The sequence below is a fragment of the Mauremys mutica genome, chromosome 3, assembly GCF_020497125.1.
Source record: "Mauremys mutica isolate MM-2020 ecotype Southern chromosome 3, ASM2049712v1, whole genome shotgun sequence".
Classification (NCBI taxonomy): Eukaryota; Metazoa; Chordata; order Testudines; family Geoemydidae; genus Mauremys; species Mauremys mutica.
The window spans coordinates 101,191,418-101,210,265 of record NC_059074.1 but is presented as its reverse complement, the minus strand read 5'-3'; the positions used below and the strand labels follow the sequence as shown (position 1 = coordinate 101,210,265).

General features: G+C 40.3%; 1 protein-coding gene and 1 pseudogene across 1 annotated transcript; both read left to right on the top strand.

The window, feature by feature from the left end:
* Positions 1-718: 718 nt before the first annotated feature.
* On the top strand, positions 719-1,618 carry LOC123367050 (annotated as a pseudogene).
* A 4,841-nt stretch (positions 1,619-6,459) lies between these two features.
* Positions 6,460-7,506, top strand: LOC123366875 (trace amine-associated receptor 4-like). The gene has a single exon (XM_045010726.1). The coding sequence runs from the start codon at positions 6,463-6,465 to the stop codon at positions 7,504-7,506; it is 1,044 nt and encodes a 347-aa protein (XP_044866661.1). The 5' UTR covers positions 6,460-6,462.
* The last annotated feature ends 11,342 nt before the right edge of the window (positions 7,507-18,848 follow it).

The window sequence follows — 18,848 nt, the reverse complement described above, 5'->3', positions numbered from 1 at the left end:
GATACAAGCAGGCTTGCAGATTCTTAAGGCACAGGCTGCAATTGCTGTGCAGTGTGGGTTCCCCTCCCCCATTCCAAGTCCTTTGTCTTCCAGAGGTTCTTTCAGGTGTTAAGTTGTGGGGAGAATGAAGACAAATCATGATGTCACTCTCAATGTTATATAGTCTCTCCATACGGTGGGAACCCTTTGTTTTGAGCTAATTTCCCAGGCAGTTTGTGGAAAAATACGAGTACCAAAATGGAGTTTAGTGTCATGTGGTCTGGTCACATGCCCTTGCATATCATGCTGAGTCATAACAGCTATTACTCATAGGCTGGCTGAAACGCTCCCAGGTGAGATAAACCTTTTCCATGGGCCCCCGGCCTTTCCTGATGGATCATTAGCACTGTCTAGCTTCTTCATTGTTGTACCTCAAAGGCTAGCTGAGGGTGTTTTAAACTTCACAACATCTTTCAGTGACAAATACAGAGCAAAACTTTAAAACTTCACATACAATGATAAAACATACAATCCAACAGGTTGTTAATGTTCAACGGATCAAGAATTTTAGAGTGATACCTTATAAGGCATACTTAGTACAAGATGCCACATAATTATATCATAATCATATTACATTGGTGAATATGAGGTGGAGAGTGTCACATCCTTGTTGAAAGCAGAGTCGTTTATTGGGAGTATGGAAGAGCTGGAGAAGGTGTTGCTAGCTGGTAAGGAAGAAATGAGCTCTGTCCAGAAGCTCGGTGCTAATGAAGTGGTGTCCACTCCATTGTGCTATGAACGCTTCACCCCTTTGGCGTCCAGCTGGCCATCTTCATGGGGAATCTGATGGTGGTGATTGCAGTCTCCCACTTCAAAACCCTACATACCCCCACCAACTTCTTACTACACTCCCAGGCCATTGCAGATCTCCTCCTGGGGTTAACAGAGCTGCTGGTATTTTGGAGATGACTTTTGTAGGCTGCATACCTTTCTGGACACTGTCTTTTGTTTGACCTCTATATTTCATCTGTGTTTTATTTCCATTGATCGTCACTATGCTATCTGTGATCCTTTGCTCTACCCCACTAAATTTACTATAAGATTGGCTTGTGTTTATATAGTGATAGGGTGGGGGTTCCCCATGGTTTATACTTTTTTCTTGCTCTATACCAATGCAACTGAGGAAGGCTTGGGCCATTACAAGACATACCCTGTGTTGGTAGATGTCGGCTGCTGTTCAACAAATTATCTTCTTCTTCCCCTGCCTCATAATGATAACTTTGTATGTGAAAATGTTTATTGTGGCAAACAGACAAGCTAGACAGATAAGTCGCATGAACAAGTGCTGGATCTAGGCTACACTTAGGAGCATCAAAGAGGGAAAGAAAGGCAGCTAAAACACTTGGTACAGCTGTAGGAATATACCTCCTGTGCTGGTTGCCCTTTACTATAGACACCATGCTGGACTGTATTCTAGATTTCATTACCCCACCAGTTCTTATCTGGTTTGCTTACTTTAATTCAGTTTGCAGTCCCTTGTTGTATGTGCTACTGCTGGTTCAGGAAGGCAGTGAAACTAGTTTTAACTCTCAATATCTTTGGTTCTAAGACATCTACCACAGACTTGTACCAGGAATGACCAGAGCTTTTAGCTAACACTGTATGTGAACATAGCTCACAACCATAAACATGGCTCCCAGGAGGAGACCCTTTCTTTTTGTATTAAAGTGGTAAGAAATTAGAAGAAATACTGAGACAACGATAAGAAATAAAAACTCTGGGAAATGTTACTGACACAGATTATTTCTGCCCAATGAAAGGGTGAGGTTTTCAAAGCAACCTACAGTGTTGGGATGCCCAATTCATCTAATTTTATTTAGGCATCTTTGAAAATCTGAGCCAAAATTCTGAAAGACAACAACAGAAAAAGTCTAGGAAATATTGAACTACAAATCATCAAAGCAGTTCTCATAATGGTTACTGGAACATTCAGTTAGCTGCCATTATTCAACTCAATCTTCATTTTTCTCAAAGCAGTTAGATCTGACAGACCCCTAACTTGACAATACAGCCTTGTTATTTACCTTCCAGAACAATCATAACTGCATCTAAATTGTAAAAGCCTTTTGTTTTATAGAGTTGGTAAACTTTTAAAGCTCTAATATTATCAGTAGACTGCTCTGAATGTACTTACCAGAAATTTTTCTAAAAATCTGTTAAATATAGTAAAATCTCTTTTACAAAAATAAATGAGCAACTAAGTAATGACTTAAGTATTTTTTCTACTTGTTTTCAATTGTGTATTTAGTTGTATATAAACACATTGTTGATATGAAAACTGGTAAAAATTTTAAGTCTGCAGAATTTTTTTTTAAATTTAATTGAGACTTAATTATTATAATTTAACATCTATATTGCAATAGAACATAGAGACCTCTCAGACAGGTTAGGGTCCCATCAACACTAGACAATAAGGGTTTACCCCCATGGAAAATATCAATGAAAATGAAAAATCATTCATTTTGGTTGAAAGATGTTTGGGTTCTTTGCTATTTTAATGCCTCCTGGGTGCTCTAGTTCAAGTGCCTCAGGTCCCATTCTCCTCTATAGGCTGCGCTCCCTCGTTAGACTACATCTTCTGTGATGTGTGTACCACAGTCTCCCCTCTGGCTGAGTGGAGGTTATATAGCATGAGAGTTCCATGGCCATGGTGCATTATGAGAGATGAAGTCTGGCTGTGGAAATTGGAATGGAGTGTGGAGAGAGGAGAATTGGAGTGTCAGGTACTCTAATTACAATTCCCATGAGACCCTGTGGCAGCATTTCAGAACTGAAATAGTTTGGGATGAAATATTTTGGTTTGTGCCCATTCAGTTTTTGGATGAGAAATTGGAAATTTCCATTGAAAACAGACACTTATTGCAATATATATATGTTTAGCCAAAAACCCAGTTTTCCAATGAAAAACAGTTTTGACAGAACATTTTCAACAGCCCTACTCAGCAGAGTAAATGACAGCCCCCTCCTAGAAACTTTCTAAGGTAAAAGACCTTCCATGTCTTTATATTTAACATATTGAAGTAGAGGTAAAGTTCATCCTCCCATTTCCAAGATGGCTGTAAACCAAATCAAATAATATCCTCACTTGGATGTTTGTGCATAATTTTTTTCTGTTGCAGCAGCAGAATGAAGAGTTACAGAGATTTACTCTGTTACTCTTCCAAAGTAAATACATGATAGGAGACTTGTGAACTCCTCAGAGACAGCTACAGGTCTTCTGTGCTGTATATATACTAGCAGCAACCCAGTTAATCTAAGAAAAGAGGAAAAAAATCAAATCCATTTTTATTGAGCATTGCCACAAAGGAGTCATATGGAGAAAAAAAATAAGCAAATGAGCTTTGAAATTTAATAAGAAAAATCAGATTTATACACACTTTACAGGTAAGCTGTAAAACTATTCATTGTTTGAATCAGAAAACTTTCTAACTGAAATTAAAGACTAAAAACAAAAGCAAAAATCACAGCCAAAAATGTTTTCAGTGAAGAGATGAAATACAGAGAGAGATCAGGTAAAACATCTTCTACTCCAATGTAATGATATACTCAGCTGCATTTTGTAAAGTACTAGAAGAATTGCAATTTGTTTTGATTTTCCAGTCTCAATAGTGGAATGACTGTATGACAGAGTTTTCTAATGATTCTTTCAGAGGACATGTTTGTCTCTGTATCATAAAAATAATTTGAACCACTATGTAGAATAAAGAAATCAATTGAATCTGAAAAAGTTTGGCAAGATCATTTAGAAACTGACTAGAGAAAGACAGCTGGATCATCTTCAAGAATTTATGCTATGTCAATGACAGATAAAAACATCAATAAATGGTATTAATGAGCTGATAATTACCGGTGTGAAGACTGCAGGGCTGGGTTAGAAATGTTGTTTTCCATGAGATTGCAGTCTCTTACTGAGCACACACACTATGATATTTCTTATGCATGTTAATGTCATATATCATTTCAAAGTACTAAAGCACGACAATATGGTATAATATACATATATAAGATCCTTTCCTGCAAATACTCTTATTTACTTCTGGGTAGACCTATTAATTTCAGTGGTGCTACTTGCAGGAGTAAAGTTATATACATACTTATATGTTTTTGGGAATAAAATTTATTAGACATAAGGTCCAATATTGCTTCCATCAAAATCAGTGTTGAAACTCTCAATTAATTTAAGGGGATAAGAATATAGCTGAAAATAAATCTGATATTTTCTAAATCTTTGGTGTAAAAAATAGAGAGAAGAAAGACTACACAAAGTTAAGCATAAACACAGCATAATTGGCTTTTGGGTGCATTCATATTAGAGGATTATTTATAAAAGATAAAGTACCCTAATATAATGGCTCTACATTTTGATATCAGCCTGGCATACCCGTTGTAAACCTCTAATATGTTTGTAATGGCAAATATTCATATTCTTATCATACAATGACGTTTCAAATGGATATTAGAAAAGTATGCCAGAAAGCTTTCATGTGCTCTTTGGTCCAGAAATAGCTTTATATGAACCTGACAAGCTGGGAGAAAGAAAGAAACCACAGGAATAGGTGAGGGACAAATAGGGGGGATAGCTAACACCCGAGAAGGGATATGGACCTATAGAATTGAAAGGAGGAAGAAATGGGGCTTGCGGAAGCGGGTAGTTGATTTGATTAAAATCTGTATTCTATTGAAGAACGAGTCCCTGATGTGTACAGAATCTAAGTATCTAATTAAATTTGGGGACCTTGTAGCATGAGAAACCCCAAAACTTGAGTCTTGTGGTTCATGATATTGCTAGAAACTCTTGTTGGCATTACTGGAGGAACACAATTCCTTAGTTTACTACTGTGAAATAATGTTAATTAAACTCCCAAACTCTAACAACATATACATACCATGTGTATACATTTATGTATATGTTCATATGCATGCACACATTAGCATATAGGATGTAACTTTTCAGGCCAAACTCCATCACTTTTATTCTGTTAGAATAGAACCTCAGACTTATGAACACCAGTTACGAACTGACCAGTCAACTACACACCTCATTTCCAACCATAAGTATGCAATTTGGTAGTAGAGAGGGGAAAAAAGCAAATAATATACAGTACAGTACTATGTTAAATGTGAACTCAAAAAAAAATAAAGGGAAAGTTTTAAAATAGGGATTTGACAAGGTAAGGAAACTGTTTCTGTGCTTGTTTCATTTAAAATAAGAAGGTTAAAAGCAGCATTTTTCTTCTGCATAGTAAAGTTTCAAATATGTATTAAGTCAATATTCATTTGTAAACTTTTGAAAGAACAATCATAATGTTTTGTTCTGAGATACGAACATTTCAGAGTTATGAACAACCTCTGTTCCTGAGGTGTTTATTAACTGAGATTCTGCTGTATACACAAGGAATTATGTAGCAGTTTGCTGGCGTAAGGAGTAGCATGTAGATGAGAGTGTGCAGACTGAAAAGTGACATATATGGGTTTTTTTCCTCTTCTTACACATGTATATTTGTAATATTAAATACTGGTTAAATAAAAACAGAGTCTTAAATAACAATTATCCATAATAAAGGATTAATACAGTTCACTAAACTGGGTGTTGTTTAACCTGTTTTTCAAAACTTTAATGCTTTGAGGCACAGATTCTTTAGCAAACCTCAATGACTCCTCAGCACAATGCTATTATATTTCTCTTAATCCTAGCCAAGTATGTGTTGAGGGTATGCACCTCAGTGGATTAATATTACAAAGAGAAACTTGTCTGCAAGTATACACTTGGTAACCTATTGGCAAGCATGCTAAAAAGAAGAAGAGCTCTGAGTTTTTGTCACTCTTTTACCTTGCAGTGTGGCCAGCTCCACAAGTGTTGCATGTTAAAATCTTTATAGCATCAACAAGTTTGGGTTTTCTGATGCTGTAATGTCTCTCCTGAAAGTATGGTCAGTACCTTCAGGAACAAAGATCTATGAGGTGATGGGTAGAGCTGTGGAAATCTGGTGAGTGTCATGTGTTTGAGGCTTTCATTTTGCAAACCTATCATCATAGTGCTAATAGTGTTGAATGTAAAATCCATAGCAAAAATATTCAATATTACTAAATGTTTTTGAGCACCTTAAGATTCAAAATGATTTAGGAAATGATTCAGCCCATTCCTTTTTTGTTAGCATTGGGCCAAATTCTGCTATCTCTTATACTGGTGTAAGTCTAGAATAACTCCTCTAAAGTAAATGGGAATCATTCTGATTTGATGTTCTTGAAACTGAGAGTAGAATAAGGCCCATTATTTTTAATGTTAGGTGTTAATCAACTAATCTGAAACACAGGTCTGCAGATGTTGCTACTGTTAATGTCACTTTGTTTATTTTTTCTTTTTCCCCAGGACTGGCTGTATTATAATACTTTTGAAAAAGTTACTGTCGTTGATCCCAAATCATGAATTCATCCAACCTCTGGAGTCCACGGAATGTGCAGTATTGCTTTGACTCTGTTAACAATTCATGTCCTAGAAATGTAAGGTCTACAATCAGTCTTTGGGCTATGTACATCTTCATGGTGGGAGCAATAGTGCTCACAATGGGTGGAAATATGCTTGTGATCATTTCCATCGCTCATTTCAAACAGCTTCACTCTCCAACTAACTTCCTGATCTGCTCCATGGCAACTACCGACTTTTTGCTTAGTTTCATGGTTATGCCCTACAGTATGATCAGGTCTATAGAGTCATGCTGGTATTTTGGAGACCTCTTCTGCAAAATCCATACTTGTTGTGATATAATGCTCTGCACCACCTCTATTTTCCATCTATGTTTTATCTCTGTTGACCGTTACTATGCAGTTTGTGACCCACTGCATTATGTCACCAAAATAACTATCCCTGTGATAGTACTATTTTTATTAATTAGCTGGTCTGTCCCATTCTTATTGGCTTTTGGCCTAGTTTTCTCAGAGTTGAATATTGTTGGCATTGAAGAATACGTGACTTCCATTGACTGCTGTGGTTTCTGTGCCTTCATACTTAACAAGCTCTGGGGAGTGATGGCTTCTCTTATAGCCTTCTTTTTCCCAGGCACAGTGATGATGGGCATCTATGTCCACATATTTACAGTGGCAAGAAAACATGCCAGACAAATTGCTAAAATCCCCAGTGCAATAAAATGTGTCTCTGCAATGAAAAACAAAATCTCCACAAAAAAAGAGAACAAAGCAACTAAAACTTTGAGTATAGTTATGGGGGTGTTTGTTTTTTGTTGGCTGCCTTTCTTTATTCTTACAATAGCTGATCCTTTTATTAACTTCTCAACACCTGAAGACTTGTACAATGCCTTCCTCTGGCTGGGATACTGCAATTCTACTTGTAATCCAATCATTTATGGTTTATTTTATTCTTGGTTTCGCAAAGCGTTTAAAATGATTGTGACTGGTACAATCTTCAGACCAGATTCCTCTACTCTTACTTTATTTCCCGCAAATACTTAGTTAGCCAAGTAGGGCTTTTATGAATGGATTAACATTGATAGATGCATATGCTATTTCTGGAGATCTTTTAGAATAGGTCACATAGGGCCCTATATTGACAACATTTACAAAAATCTGCACATGCTTTTTGGAGAAACAGGGATGTGCTGGCTGCAGCTTCCCGCAGCTCCCACTGGCACAGGAATGGTGAACTACGGCCATGGGGACAACAATGATAAGATAAAATTTAAAAACTGGGAATAAATAAAAAACAGATAAAATATCTTGTATTTAAGGCCCTACTTAATTTGCGATATTGCAGAAATTGCAGATCCTGCAATATTAGGCTTCCCCTGCAATTTTATCAGCCACTGGGGGCTGACAGTGGGAGCCTCGGGCTGCTGATAGCCCCCTGTCAGCCCCCAGAGGCTGGTGACCAGTGTTCCTGTTGTCAGCTCCGCACATGGCAAGGCTTCTGTATAACTCCTCTCCAGAACATCCCCTTTTTTTCCCTGCTGCCCCCGACATGGCCCCTGACACTGGGGTGCTGGGAAAGAATGCAGTGAGGCTGGTTATACTGGCCTTTGTATACTTCGACATGTGGGGCTTCATTAGAGATAGGAACCACAGGGAGATGGCTCTAGCTCCCCAATCTGAAGTTGCCCATCTCCAATGCAAGTTATTTCTGTACAGTGATATTAAGCCTCTGGAGGATTGGGCATCATGGATCACTGTCCCACCCCCCACTGCATCCTCCCTCTCCTTAGGCCGGGCATTGTGGGGTGGGAGCAGTTGGTGCAAGAGGCAGCTGTGCTACCCTTGCCAGCTTTATGCCAATGCAAAATTTCCTTGTTTAAAGGGAACTCTAGGCTGGCCACTTCCAAAGGCTTTAAGGCCACTTCCAAAGGCTTTACGGCCACTTTGTCCTGCTTACACTTATGGAGGACAAAGCAGACTGGAGAATCTGGTCTTTTAGTCTTTGTTATTCAGGAAGTCTACCATTTTGCCTTTAATGTGCCATGCTACACAACATGTTAGCATCTTCTTTTTTTCCCAGATTCAAAGTGACTTTTTAACATAAATTCAGTGTTTAGTTTATATAGGGAGTGTGATTTGACAGATGCTTAAACAATGTTTTAAAAAACCTTGAACACTGCGCAAGACATCAGACAGCGCTCAGGGGATAGACCTATGGAAGCTGTTTTTCTTTGAGGGTTCCCATGTGAGATTCACGTTCCCTCAGCAGCAAAATGCAGTAAAACAGCAAAGGGAATGAGTGAACTCTGGGGAGAGGATATAATGGGTGTCTCATTAACAAACAGCTTTTTGCAGAGTTTTCATGATCTTAAATACCCATAATTAGTGTGACTCTTCTTAAAAGCTTTTTGACTAAAGCTGTTTCACATAGAACTCTTTGTTAAATTCTGACTCCTAAATAACTGACAGAATGAGTACTTTATTATTATACAATAAGGCCTTAAGTCTCAAGAATTGCCTGCAAAAGAAAGAGAATGCTGCATGACAATCTCTCTCCCATATCTTTTGTATTTCCTCTGCTGGTCAGATTTCTGTAGTATTTGTCTAGCTGGTTGCACCCATAGCTGATGTGGAAGCTAACAGGCAATGCCAGTGCACTCACAGGCACCAACTTCCTCACTCCCTCCCACCACCCGAAGCCCTCCCTCCCTCCACCTCTTCCCCCAAGTCCCCAGCCCCACCCTGCCTCTTCCCACCCCTGCTCCACCACCACCCTGACTGTTTCTGCCCCTCCCCCAAGCATGCCCCATCCCCACTCATCCCCCACCCTCCCAGTGCCTCCTGCCTGCTGGGGAACAGCTGATCGCAGTGGGCGGGAAACACTGGGATGGAGGCAGAAGAGTTGATCAGTGAGGCCGCCAGCAAGCGAGAAGCGCTGGAGGGAGCGGGAGGCGCTGGCTGCCGGTGGATGCTAAGCACTTGCTAATTTTTTTCCATAGATGTGGAGTTGGAGCCTGTGAGTGGACCGCTACCTCCTCTGCTCCCTGCTTGCAGATTGTTATTTAAAATTGTACTGTTTAAACATACACAACTAAATTATCAACAGAGGGTGTATTGAAAGTGCAGGCAAAAATGTCCATGGATGCAATGCACTCACAAACCTCCCACCCCATTTGCTCAATTAAGTGGATATTTGCATACATAGATCAGGTGACGGCACATCCATGGGCATGATATTGCAAAAACTGTGTAATGTTCTGTTAGGTATTGTGCAGGTGTGTGACATTTTTATGGGTGCAGCAGCTGAATCACTCTTTGAAAAACTGACACAAAATGTGCCATATTGACTGCATTCAAAATCAGATGCCTCAATCAAATAAAAAATATATATAAGAAATGTGTAGTCCAAGTCTCACCTTTTCCAGAACATAATGCGCATCTCCTCTTTTGAGAAAACCTTCTCTCACTGATTAGATGGTTTCCTGTCACATGGCCAGTAGGTGATGAGGAAGCAGAGAGAGAGACAGACAGACAGAAATAAAATGGGAGGAAAGAAAAAAAAACCAAATGTATAATGGTGAAGAGGACAATTGAAGTTGCTTTGGTCATTTAAGACCTGTCTATAGGTTTTATATTTGCTACCTAAATACAATGGTGACAAACACTTTAGAAATATCATATATAGATAATGTGAGGGATCGCGAGCTGCAACACCAGGCCCATGGGCCCCCAGCCAGTACATAGATTGTGGTCACCACCCACCAGCTTACTAGAGCAGCTGAGAAGAGGGCCAGCCAAGCTCTAGCTCACAAAAAGTCCCACCTGTAATGCTCCTAAATTGGGGGAGATGTCTAGCCCTTCTGATTGGCTGGGAAGCACTACTTAAACCAGAAAGAGGCACGGGAATTTGTATAATCAACTAAGTGATTCACTTGCTGGCTCCTATTACAGACCCTGCTTCCCTGCCTTCCTCCTAAGCCCTTCCTTCCTGCCTGTTCCTGGTTCCTTCCCTCCTCATCCCTAACCCCCTTCAGTTCCTGGTTCCTGCTTTCCTGCTTCACTCCAAATCCCTGCTCTTATGCCCTACCCCTGACGATGGCTTCAACCCCAGGCTTGACTCCTGACTTTGATGAACTGCTGATAAAAGTTCATGATAGGTCCCTCTTATCCTCCGGGCCAGTGGACATGGAAATGGTTCTTCTTGAGGTTGATATCCAAGAGCATTGAGAGAGTCTATAGTTCGGTGCCATCTGTTCCCCGCATTTCCCTCTGATTATGGATATTTCATGGCTGGCCTGCCACAACCCCCTTATCAGCTGATGTGAACTAAGTTGAATTTTTCTCAGAACTCTGCACTGCTTGACCCCAGGAAATGGGCAGTGCGCAGTAGTTCCCCAGAAGTTGCATGCCAGGGAAGCTGGCCTGGCAAAGTCATCTGGTGACGCCAGCACTTAAGTTCTGTTCAAATACAGTGACTACAAAGATGTCTTTAGCAAAAATCCACAGACACCTTGCCCCTACACAGGGACTACAATTGTCCAATCAAACTACAACTGGGGAAAACGTTCCACTCAGCATATATTTGCCATTTCTAGCTGTATTGTGAACCTACCTTCAGGAGAACCTATCCAAGGGCTTTATTCGTAAGTCCACTTTGCCTTCCAAGGCACCACTCCTCTTTATTAAAAAGAAAGCTGGAAGCCTTGGACTATGTGTGGAGTATGGGTGCCATGAAGCAGGTCACCATGTCATAGAATCCTAGTGTTCATCGTGTCTCCTACTAGTATCATGATGGACCCACATAAGATAAAGACAGTCTTTAGTGGACAGTACCATGGAATATTCATAAACTATAATGTTTCCTGGGGTTCATGAAGCTCTGCAGCCAAAATGCTTCATAAAGTCAAACTTTACTAATTCTGGGTCACTGAGAATGAAAATGATGCTTAAAATTGTTGATTGGCTCTAGTTTTCAAGTTATGCTATTGGGTCAGTATATACGACCCTTGACTTGGGAATAGCGGAGGATAAGTGAGTTATAAAGGGAAGGGATCTCAATTTAAACCAGAAATGACTAAAATACATCTTTGACTGGATCTATGAATAAATCTATGACTGGGTTTGGACAGTACTTGCTTTTTAGGCAAAACAATGAATGATGCAATCTGAAGCTGGTATTGCGTCATACATGATATGAATTGCATCACTTTATTCCTAGAAGTCATGGATGATGCAATCATAATGAAGCTTACATCACTCTGCTGAACAAATTGCCCTATATCAGCTCTAGAAATCATACAGTGTCGTGCTCTCTTATTTGTCAGTGTTTGATTTTGCAAAGGGACACATTTCTGTTTAGCCAAAGTGAGCAGAGATGCCTCGTACTTGTATGAACAGTGCAGATAATGTCTGCTATGTTTGTGGTGAAGTGACTTTTGCATCACAAAAGCGCAGTATAACCACTATGGTTAAGAAAGCCTATCACCTTAATTTTGGCTGCAAAATTGGAGATCAGGACAAGAGGTGGGCCCCACACATATGCTGCAACACTTGTGCAACAAATCTTCACCAGTGGTTGAACAGGAAAAGGAAATCTATGCCTTTTGCAGTGCCAATGATTTGGAGAGAGCCAACAGATCATACCAGCAATTGTTACTTCTGCATGGTGCCTCCAGTTGGGAAAGGTGTGTCAAAGAAGAAAAAGTGGACTGTGCATTATCCAAACATTCCATCAGCTATACGCCCAGTACCCCACGGAGAAGGACTGCCGGTTCCTGATGCACCAGAATCATTCTCACTTGAGTCAGACGAGGAAGAGGATGAAACTTCTGGTCCTGAACCATCAATGTCACAGGACCCACATTTTCTCCCATCCTCCTCCTCTGAACCACACCTCATAACACAAGGTTGACCTTGTCAGGGATTTGGAACTACCCAAGAGTAAGGCAGAGCTGTTGGGCTCCAGACTACAGCAGTGGAATCTCCTGGCAGATGATGTTAGGGTTTCCATGTTCCGTGACCGTCAAAAGGATCTTGTCCCATTCTTCTTCATGGAAGGTGATCTTGGAATCTCCTGGCAGGTGATGTTAGGGTTTCCATGTTCAGTGACCGTCAAAAGGATCTTGTCCCATTCTTCTTCATGGAAGGTGATCATGCAACAACATCGATGGTGTGATGGCAGTCCTCAACATCGTTCACGATCCAGATGAGTGGAGACTGTTCATTGATTCATCGAAGACGAGTCTTAAAGCTGTTTTAGTGCATAATGGCAATGTTTTGCCATCAATTCCAGTTGGTCATGCAGTCCATATGAAGGAAACCTATGACAACATGAAACAACTTTTGAGGTGCATAAACTATGACCAACATCAGTGGCAGCTTTGTGGCGATTTGAAGGTTGTTGCTCTCTTGCTTGGTCTGCAGACTGGATACACAAAGTACTGCTGTTTTCTCTGCGAATGGGATAGTCGTGCAAGAGATTCCCACTACATCAAGAAAGATTGGCCACTCCGACAGTCATTGGAGCCTGGGAGGAAAAGTGTTCAGCATCCACCACTTGTTGAATCAAGGAAGATTTTGTTACCACCCTTACACATCAAGCTGGGTCTGATGAAGAACTTTGTCAAGGCCATTGACAAAACACAAGCAGCTTTCAAGTACCTCCATGGAAAATTTCCAAGGTTAAGTGAAGCTAAGATAAAGGAAGGTGTCTTTGTTGGTCCTCAGATTCGTGAACTTCTTCGAGATGATGCATTTGACCATGCACTGCGTGGCAAGGAAAAGACGGCATGGAAAGCCTTCCAGTTAGTGGCAATAAATTTTCTCGGAAACAACAAGGCAGACAACTACAGGTTGTTGGTGGAAAACCTCCTCAAGGCATACAAAAGCCTTGGTTGCAACATGTCACTAAAGATACATTTTTTGCACTCTCATCTAGATTTTTTTCCACTGAACTGCGGACCAGTGAGCAACGAGCACAGCGAGCGATTTCACCAGGACATTGCAACAATGGAGAAACGCTATCAGGGCAAATGGAGCCCATCAATGCTTGCAGACTATTGCTGGACAGTGACAAGAGATGCTCCATTTAATGAATACAAGAGACAAGGCAAGAAGTGCCGAGTAGACACTGAATAGGACTAAACTATGTACATAATAGTTTTTTGCCTTTTGTTTCATAATAAATTTTATTTATATAACCCTTTTGCTGATTTTTAAAGTGTTACATCAACAGGACAGGTGAAATATTATCATGTAAAGCAACCATAAACACATGAAAAGACCTAGGTTTACAATTTATGATTAAAACTCTACTAGCTACACAATATACATAGACATAAAATGTAACAACTTAAATATCTTAGAAACAGCAGCCAATCAGTTGTTTTAATTGTCATATTTGAATTCAGCACATCAAAATACATAATAAATACCACATTTTATCTCTGAAGCAGACAACTTCTCAAAAATTGTAGACCAGTGATTGGTTAAATAACCATGTTACAATATGTTAGGATTGGTTAGTTAAATTTCAGTAAAATGATTGGTTAAGGAATAGCTAAGCAAAACTCAGGTTTTACTATATAGTCTGCAGTCACTCAGGATCGGGGGGGAGGGGATGGGAACAGGGACTGTGTATGAGGGAATTGGGATCATGTTTTGCTAAAGGGGGAATGGGAACAGGGGATGGGAACAGGAACAGGGACACAGGCAAGGCTCTGTGGTGTCAGAGCTGGGAAGGGGGACACTAAGGAAGGAAACTGGAATCATGCTTGCTGGAAGTTCACCCCAATAAACATCTAATTGTTTGCGCCTTTGGACTTCGGGTATTGTTGCTCTCTGTTCATGCGAGAAGGACCAGGGAAGTGAGAGGGTGAAGGAATAAGCCCCCTAACACCCTCCTGATGAGCAGGAAGCCATAAGTAAGGAACCCCACAATGTCCAAGATGGGGAAATATATGTATTAGGGCATATATATGTTTTCCTACCAAGCCTCCAAGGCCTCTAACCCTAAAAATATGTTATGACTCCCACCAGGCAGTTTGGCTGCTTTAAAGCTCAGCTCCTAGTCTCTCATGTTTTCTGGTGGCCTCACATTCAAGCCACATTGCAGGCCTATGTGGCCTCTTGCAATGTATGCCCCGACTTCAACGTGTCACACAATAAACACTTCAGACTTTTGCAATCCCTCAGGACTCCACCTGGATCCTAGACAGTCACTGCCTTAGATTTTTGATGTGAACTGCCTGAGTCCAGTGGGTTCACAACAATTCAGACAATAATGGACCACCTCAGAAAAATGGCACACTTCATCCTCTGCACTGACACCCACTCCTGCCTCTTTGCTGCCTAACATCCTCAGACAAATAGTCAAGTGGAGAGAACCAATGAGATTTGAGAGCAGTATTTTTGGTGCTTCATAAACCTCCACCAGAATGATTGGCCTTGCTTCTAGCTCAGGCAGTGTTTGAATGCAATGGTTTGTGTACAAAGTTTGTGTACAAAGCAGAACATGTTTCTATGTGGCAAAGTCCTTTTATTTCAAACTATGGGTTCTCCCCAGAGCTACCCACACCTTCCCACAACCCAGGAGCCCTAGACTAGACACAACAGACATGTCAAACCCAAGATAACCTAAAAGTTCACCTGGAGGATGCCAAGAAACCATGTAAGGATCATCAATGACAGGATGGTAAGCCAGAAGGTATGCCACTTGATGAAAAACCTACACAAGAACAGGCTGTTTCATACATTTGGTTATCAATCCCTTGGCAGCTATTGAATTTCCTGGCAAATTAACCCAGTTACCTTTGAACAGAAATTACTTCATTCTCTCCAAATACACTCAATTTTCCATGTATCACTCCTGAAGCCCACCATTCCCTCACCACTCCCAAACACCATCCCACCCTCCGCTGATATGTTTTTAAGACCAGGCTGAGTATATCATCCATGAGATCCTCAGTGCCAGAATCAGGCAAGGTAGACTCTGGTATCGTGTAGACTGGGAAGGCTATGGTCCTGAAGATTGCTCCTGGGAACAGGCGAGAATATCGAGACTCCTGATCTGGTAAAAGCTTTCCGCAAAAAACACCATGGAAAACCCAGACCACTGCCCACATATTTGAAGAGGAGAGGGGTGATGTAAGAGTTTGCAAACCTAGAACCCCAGTGCTCAGACCATGGACGCCATCCAGCCACTAACCTGAGCCAGTGGAGAAGTCCAGCCAAGCTCTAGCTCACAAAGGCCTTGTCCACAAAGCTCATGACTGGGGGAGTCATCCAGCCTCACTGATTGGCTGGGACACACTACATAAACAGGTCCAGGAAGTTGCCTGAGAAACTAGGTGAATCCCTGAATGGCTGCTACAATGGTTTCTGTATACTTGCCTGATTCCTAAGCCCTGTCGTCCAGCCTGGTTCTTGCCCTCCTTATCCCACTTCTGCATCTGTTCCTAGTTTCCGCTATCCTGCCTTGCTCCACATCCCTGGCTTGACTCCTCACTCTGACTCTAGTTCTGACCTTTGATATGACTCCTGATTCTGTCTCTGGATCTGACCTTTGGGTTGGCATCTGACTCTGATCAAGGTTCCAGGCTCCTGATTCTAACAATTAGAAGTAACTGTCCATGCTGTAGTCCCTACATATAGATAGATAGACAGGATTATTATTCTGATGTAGATACATTCGCACTTGGAATTGGAAAGAGACCTTGAATTCATTTTATATTAAAACCTAGAAGAATATGAAAATAGTGAAGATGACAAAACAACAAAGACAGATATATACTATATTAGTAATCTGATAAGCCCATAAAAACCTTTGATAACCTATCTATTTATCTACACTTTTTTGATGAACACACATAAAAATGTCCATTGTTTGGATTGACATTGTAGCAATCTTTTTGTCTAGCAGTTTGTAAAGTTATGCAAAATTCACAATTTTTTCACTATAATTTTTTTATACAGAAGTTTTCATAATGTTGCTAAAACACAACTGTAACATTTCAAAAGACATTGAAAAAATTGTAAGGCCTTGGCCTTGTAGTCTTTATTTAAAAAGTTTTGGGGAAGATTTTTTTCCCACTCAGGTAGAGGACCTAGCATCACTTCTGGAGTTCTGCCATGGAATATGTGTACCAGTTGAAAAAGATAAGAACTGACTCCAACTTCAGCGTAATCCCTTCTTAAAAATCCACATAAAAGATGTGCCTTCCACCTTTGCCATGGCAATCTCTCTGTGGGACCTCTGCACTTCCTTTCCCACTTTTGTTTGCTCTGGCACAGAGTGCACTTGGAAAACACTTGGCAGGAGCAGAGGGAATGAGAGGCAAGGGAGCATCAAGGAAATGGGAGATGGGTTCTGGTGAAGAAAGGCTATGTGCAACTGAAGGCATGTTAGTGAGGAGACTAGACGTAGGGAGGAAGAATGGCAAAGATCTTGTTTAGGGAGCACATAAGGAACCTAGAGCTGCAGGTCAAGGAAGCAGATATTGTGAGGAGACTACAGGTGAGAAAAGGTATTTTTGGGAGTCTGTGACAGATTTGTGAGTAGTGATGGGATTTGTCATCAGGAGCAGGGAGGGATTCGTGAATATGAAGGGTTTTGTCTGGGAGCCAGGAGCCTGTTTTAAAATTCACAGCTATGTTGTGGGAAGCCTGGAGCACATATCTGGATAGTCTTGAGGAGAGTGTCCAGAGTCACATTAAACCAGGCTATTTTGTGGAACTGGGAGCTTACTCTGAGTCAGATAAAACCAAGAGACTGTCAGAACGTCTATGGGGAGGGAAGGTTATAATAATCACCTTTTCTGGGTGATGAGAAAATCTCAGTTTGCCAGGAACTTGTGAGTTTGAGGGCAAGGCACACTCTCACTGGGAAATATGGAAGATCCTAGGGCATTGTGATTTGTTGCTTGGATTTTGGGGTAAAAGGGATGGACACTGGGAGCCTGTTTGAGCATGGCGGATGATAGGTCAAAGCGGGCCTGGAACCTGCAGGGAAGAATGGGGATGGAAGGATCCTTCCAAGTGAAAGCTCATCAGCATCCCCTGAAAGGGGTCTAAAGATTTTATGGGCAAGTGAGCATGAGTGTGTTTAAGACTCATTGTTCTTTACAAGCAATAATGTTTTCTTGTACAAATAATGTTTTGAGCACTCCCTCGGGCATGTTATTCATCTGAAGGGGACCAATCTCTCCATCTGGATTATATAAGGCATTGACTAATCTCCCACCTCTCAGGTATGCCAATTGATACATCATTAGAAGAGGGATCTACTCACTGTAATATAGATCACATGAGACAATAATAGGTGATTCTGTTTTACTGTATGTACAACTGATTTATAAACATAGTTTTATAATTATACTTTATTGAACTTAAGAGAGATCCAGTATCATTCTGTGTGTGTTTGTTCAGAAATTAACTAATTCTGGCTGCAACCTAAGTGATTTTGGAAAAAACAAACAAACAGAAAGTATATATTTAAATACATCTATCATAATGTAGTTTTTAAAAACATAACTAATGTGTGTGTTTAAAATCATATTGGTTAATTATATGATTCATTAAAATACTCTTTGAAAATTCTCATGTGTACATCTTTATTTATTATGGTTACTTTTCCTATCGAATAAGGAGTTACATAGCAATGACATGGGAGAAAAGTAGTGCTAGTGTTTTAGGAAGTCTATTAGTCATTACAGTTGGTTACTTGAGTGTGGAATTTTCAGTCTTATACTGGTTTTCTACATTCATCTCTAACTGGAAGTATATAAAATGAGCAATTTGCCCTTTGGAATTTTTCATCTGCCATATGACATAGCTATTTTCATAAGAAAAGATAATTTGACCATAAGAAGCAAACAGTTTCTAGTTAGACTCACAATAAAAATAATTATTTTCATTACCGATTGAAAACTTCTCAAAAACTACTTTAAGGAAACCTGCCAGTGGAAATTCACAAGAACTAATTTGTTATTTTATAGCGTCAGCTGAAAGATCTGTTCATACACCCCAGCTTGCAGAGACTGGGACTCAGTATACTTTTATGGCACCATTTTTGCTCTATCTCCTTTTGGGTTTAACTTTACTATATTTCCTTCATTCATTCCAAGCGATTGCATAAATAAATATTTTTGACTGAGAAAGTAAAAGGAAAATATATATGAAAAACTTTGCCTTAAAAGTCATATGCAAATTATCAAAAAACTGGCCTTTTTCATTTGTATTAATAAACATGTGGTTTTCTTTCTTGCCTAACTTACTTTCTTATTATTTTTCGCATAGAAGATAAACTGTCTGAATCTCTGTTAAAAGTCGAATCATTTATTGGAAGTGTGGAAGAGCTGCAGAAGGTGGAGACAGCTAGTAAGGAAGAA

Bases quoted from the DNA above. Each gene is read 5' to 3' on its own strand.
- LOC123366875 (XM_045010726.1), top strand. From the start codon at position 6,463: ATGAATTCATCCAACCTCTGGAGTCCACGGAATGTGCAGTATTGCTTT.